General features: G+C 56.2%; 1 protein-coding gene across 1 annotated transcript in view; it reads left to right on the top strand.

Annotated features, from left to right (window-relative positions):
- PHLDB1 (pleckstrin homology-like domain, family B, member 1) overlaps positions 1–5,103 on the top strand; it is a 53,309-nt gene that overhangs the window by 20,540 nt on the left and 27,666 nt on the right. Inside the window, exons 12-13 of the mRNA XM_014539964.1 lie at positions 479–634; positions 4,979–5,089. Of these exons, the coding sequence (XP_014395450.1) occupies positions 479–634; positions 4,979–5,089 (267 nt within the window). The remainder of the gene's footprint in view (positions 1–478; positions 635–4,978; positions 5,090–5,103) is intronic.

Raw genomic sequence — 5,103 nt, 5'->3', positions numbered from 1 at the left:
TGTGTGTTCTTTCTCCCCTGCCCGCCCGCGACCAGGAGAGGGCGGAGCTGGCCGCGGGACGCCGGCACCTGGAGGCCCGCCAGGCGCTCTACGCGCAGCTCCAGAGGCAGCTCGATAACTGCCCCGAGTCAGTGCGGGAGCAGTTGCAGGAGCAGCTGAGAAGGGTCAGTGTCATCAGCCCCCTCCCTGGCCCCGAGGGCCCCTGCCCGGAAGAGAGGAGAGCGTGGGACAGGACCACCTGGGCCCTGCGGTACCTGCCAGGACGCCAGGGTCGGTGCTTTGGTTTGGAGGGGACCGGAGGATGGGGGGATCTCTCTCCTTCCGCGGTTCCAGGTGGTGATGCCTGTGAAGGGGCCTAGCCAAGCCAAGGAAAGGGGGTGGATGGGGCAGAGCCTTTCCCCATTTCCCCGGGTCCAGCCCCCCAAACTCGAGTGGGATTTCAGGCACCACCCAACCCCCCGTGTCACTGTCGTTCAAGGAGGCTGAGGCCCTGGAGACAGAGACCAAGCTCTTTGAGGACCTGGAGTTCCAGCAGCTGGAGCAGCAGAGCCGCGTGGAGGAGGAGCGGGAGCTGGCCGGCCAGGGGCTGCTCCGGAACAAGGCCGAGCTGCTGCGCAGTGTCGCCCGGAGGAAGGTGGGCCCGCTGCTCCCGCCACTCCCTCCTGGGGGTGTGGTGCACAGCGCTGGGTGGGGCTAGAGGCCAGTGCCTGGGTTTGAATCCCAGTTGATGGCCTTATGAATGTTAACTTCACCTTTCTGAGCCTCAGTGTCCTCATCATCAAAGGAGAAGAATAATAGGCTGTTGTGAGAATTAAACCAAGATGCTGTGAAGACAGTATAGGATATGATCATAGTAAGCTCTCAGCGAACTATAGCTATTGTAGGTTTTTTAAATACATATTTTATTCATTTCTGAGAGGAAGGGAGAGGGAGAGAGAGAAAAACATCAATGATGAGAGAGAATCATTGATTGGCTGCCTCCTGCACACCCACTAGGGATCAAGCCCACAACCTGGGCGTGTGCCCTGATCAGGAATCAAACCAGCGGCCTCTTGTTCCTGGGTTGATGCTCAACTGCTGAGCCACACCCGCTGGGCAGTAGCGATCATTGTGAAGCCCTGGCTCCGGAGTCCTGTGTGGAAGGTCGATTGGGCTCCCTTCTGAGCTGGGCGCGGCGGGCAGTGAAAGGGAAGGAGAGAGGCAGGCGGGAGGAGGCTGAGCCTCCGGCTTCCTCCTGCCTGGGAGCGCCCTCTCTGATGGGAGTGCTGACTGGGATCTGGGTGTTAGGCCCCGCCCGAGGTCCTGGAGAGGGCACCCTGGGTCCCAGTTTGGCTCAGCCCTGGCTCACTGAGCCCTAAGGCAGGGGGATTGGCCCTGGCATCCCGGCTTGTCCCCGAGCTCCAGGGTCTGTGATCACTTCTGATCTCAGGGGAGATGGGGTGGAATGTGTGCGTGAGGGTGGGGAGTGCGTGAAGTTGGGAGGAGGCTCGTGTTAAGCCAAGGTTAGGAAGACGTCAGGGAGGAGAATGGGAAGATGGCTGGGGGGCTTCCGAGCCTGTGGCTGAGCCTTGCATCCTTTGCACACGCACATGCGTGTGCAGTTCGCCTGGCTGGGATGAGTGGGTGGGATGGGAGGGCAGTGAGGATGGGAGGGGTGTCGAAAAGTGGTGAGTTGGGACTTGACAGCTAGCCTGGGTTTGGTGTGAGTGGGGAGCCACTGGCCTTCCCCCGGCGTTCAGATCCCTTGGTTCTCTCCCACGCTGCTCTGCCTTACAACTGCATCCGCTTCCAATGTGAGGCAGGTGAAAGGCAGGAAAACAGTTCTCACTTCCCAAGCCCACGGGTGTGTGAGAAGGCCTCGTGTTAGCTCATTCTGACCTTAGCTTAGGGTGGTCTCAGCCCAGTACTCTCACCCGTTTTATTTTTATTTTTAAAAAATATTTTTATTGATTTCAGAGAGGAAGAGAGAGGGAGAGAGAAACATCAATGATGAGAGAGAATCATTAATCAGCTGCCTCCTGCATGCCCCCTACTGGGAATTGAGCTTGCAACCTGGGCATGTGCCCTTGACTGGAATCAAACCCGGGACCCTTCAGTCCACAGGCCGACACTGTATCCACTGAGCCAAACCAGCGAGGGCCTCTTATTCTATTTATATACAGAGTTGGGCAAAAGTAGGTTTACAGATGTTTGTATGGACAGTTATACAATAATCCTTCCTATAAAAGGCTAATATGCAAATTGACCGAACCTCTGAACGACTGGTCGCTATGACGTGCACTGACCACCAGGGGGCAGATGCGCAATGCAGGAGCTGACCCCTGGTGGTCAGTGTGCGCCTACAGGGGGAGCGCTGCTTAGCCAGAAGCCGGGCTCACAGCTGGCGAGTGTCAGTTGGACATCCCCCGAGGGCTCCCAGACTACAACAGGGGCAGGCTGAGCTGCGGGGGACCCCTCCCCCCGAGCGCATGAATTTCGTGCACTGGGCCTCTAGTTGATAAATAATACAGGAATAGACTCCGTTTCACGTACTCACAACTTTTGTACAGGTCTGTACACCTACGTTTGCCCCACCCCATACACGGAAACCAGGGTTCAGAGAAGCTCCAGATTTGCCCCAAGCCTCCCAGCTTATAAGCTTCAGAGTCAGGATTGGAACCCAGGCCTGCCTGGCCCCAAAGCCCTGTTCCTTCCCACGACGCTGCACGGGGCTAGGGGCTGGCGCTCCTCTGGCCTCTTTCCCTTTCCTGCTGGAGAGCACACTCCAGGGAGCCTTGGAGCGGCTAATCCAATGGATTCCAGGTCTGGGTGGGCATAAGCTCCAGGGAATTTGGGAGGGTGGGTAATATTAGACCCCTGGTCCCTCCCACTCATGCCCACCCAGGCCCCCAGGAAACGAGGGCTCTGCCACTGGGACCCAGGGTCATACTCTCCCCTGTGCTTCTCCTCGGGAGCCTTGCTCAGCTGTCTTCTTGGCTCCCAGTGTCCCCACCCCCACCCCCCGCCTGCCCCCAGCCTCCGTCTGCCCTGGTGCCCTGGGCTTCCCTGTCCTCTCCAGTGGGGATCAGAGTGGCTCAGAGGATGGCTTTGGAGTCCAACTGACCTGGTTCTCATCAGAATTCTACCATTTACTAAGTTACCTTACCTCCTAAGTACTCAGTGTTCTTATCAGTAAAATGGGCACAAAGGCACCTGCCTCAGAAGACAGTTAAAGGAGGTAATAGCCCAGTCGGCATGGCTCAGTGGTTGAGTGTTGACCTATGAACCAGGAGGTCAGGGTTTGATTCCCAGTCAGGGCACATGCCCAGCTTGCGGGCTTGATCCCCAGTATGGGGTGTGCAGGCGGCAGCCGATCAATTATTCTTGCTCATCATTGATGTTTCTATCTGTCTCTCCCTCTCCCTTCTTCTCAAATCAATAAAAAAATATTTTTTAAAAAAGGAGGTAACAAATGCAAGCATTTAGTAGAGTTCTTGGGCCCTTAATAGGTTCTCGGTAAACTGGAAACAGCAGATCTTGCTGTGAGGACCACCGCCTCCTCTGCTTCAGTCTTTTCTAGGCTGACCCCAGATTTAGGTCGGCTTCCTTCTTCTCTCCCCCTCCCATGTCTTGCTCTTCAGGGTTGTTAGTGGTTTAAGACCTCTCTTTCAGGAAGCCCTCTGGGATTAACCCAGCCATTTTCCCAGCCCCTGGCCTTTTCTCTCACTTATTATCCTTTTTTTTTTTTTTAGCTCATGCTTGTTGAGCCGGGCATTGTGCTAAGTACTACTGGGGATGTGGAGGTAGAAGAGATACTTGCCATGCTCTTGGATCTGACACCCTGGGTGGTGGTGATGGAGACCTATATTCACAAGTAATAGTCACACAGGCAAATGGTGATACAGAAGAGTGTGAGTCCTGAAGGAGCAAAGAAATTCAGTGGTGATCAAGGAAGATATTAGAGAAAAGATAGCACTTGGACCAGTCGTGGAGGATAAGTCAGCTCTCGATGGGCGAAGGAGGCAGGCATGGCTCTCTTGGGCTACAGGGACAGTGGGAGCAAGGCCCGAGGACACAGCTTTGCAGTGGAGGGTACAGCGGGCTGAACTGAGAACGCAGGGCTCAGGTGGGAGGGGCTGAAAAGTGTAGACCCCGGTCTGGGCGCCCTTGAGTGCTGGCTGAGGAGTTTGTGCTTCATCCTGAGAGTAACGAGGAGTCACTGAGAGTTTCAGGAGAGGAGTGATCTAACTTTACTCGTGGAATTAAAAAAAATTATTCAGCCCGGCCGGTGTGGCTCAGTGGTTGAGTGTAGACCTATGAACCAGGAGGTCACGGTTCAATTCCTGGTCAGGGCACATGCCCCGGTTGTGGGCTGGATCCCCAGTGTGGGGCCTGCAGGAGGCAGCCGATCAATGATTCTCTCTCATCATTGATGTTTCTATCCCTCTCTTGCTCCCTCTCCCTTCCTCTCGAAATCAATAAAAACGTATTTTAAAAATTTGTTCAAGTAATATATGTTCTCCTTAAGAGATTAGAAAATTCAGATAAGCAAGCAAGCAAAAACAAACCTCAGAGGCCACTTTAGACAGGTATTTGTGGCGTGTGGGACAGATCAGAAAGCTGAGAGCTGGCAGGAGGAGGCTGATGAAGCCCAGGCTGGGGAAGCGTGGGCCTGGGTGTGGGTGGTGGCGCGGAGGGGGGAGGGCGAACGTCCACATCTGTGAGGTTCTGCACGTGTTGACTGAGTGGGTGGAGGGAGGGGAGATTTGGGGACGTGGGTTCTGGCTGGTGTGCTTGGTGGCACAGGGTCACTCACTGGTCAAGGGAGGGGTGGGGGTAGCTGACCACAGCAGCCTGGGCTGTCCTGGGGTGAGCGGAGGCCCAGCAGAGAGCTGGTGGATTCTTCACTGAAGCCCAGGGTCTGGGGAGACAGCCGAGCCTCACCTTGGGCTCAGCCCTGCCTCCCCAGGGCCCGACTGACCACCTCGGTCCCCTCCAGGAGCGCCTGGCAGTGCTGGACAGTCAGGCCGGGCAGATCCGGGCTCAGGCCGTGCAGGAGTCCGAGCACCTGGCCCGGGACAAGAATGCCTCCCTGCAGCTGCTGCAGAAGGTAGCTGGGGGCGG

This window comes from Myotis brandtii, unplaced genomic scaffold (genome assembly GCF_000412655.1).
Source record: "Myotis brandtii unplaced genomic scaffold, ASM41265v1 scaffold105, whole genome shotgun sequence".
NCBI classification, from domain to species: Eukaryota; Metazoa; Chordata; class Mammalia; order Chiroptera; family Vespertilionidae; genus Myotis; species Myotis brandtii.
This window is presented reverse-complemented; position numbering and strand designations above follow the sequence as displayed.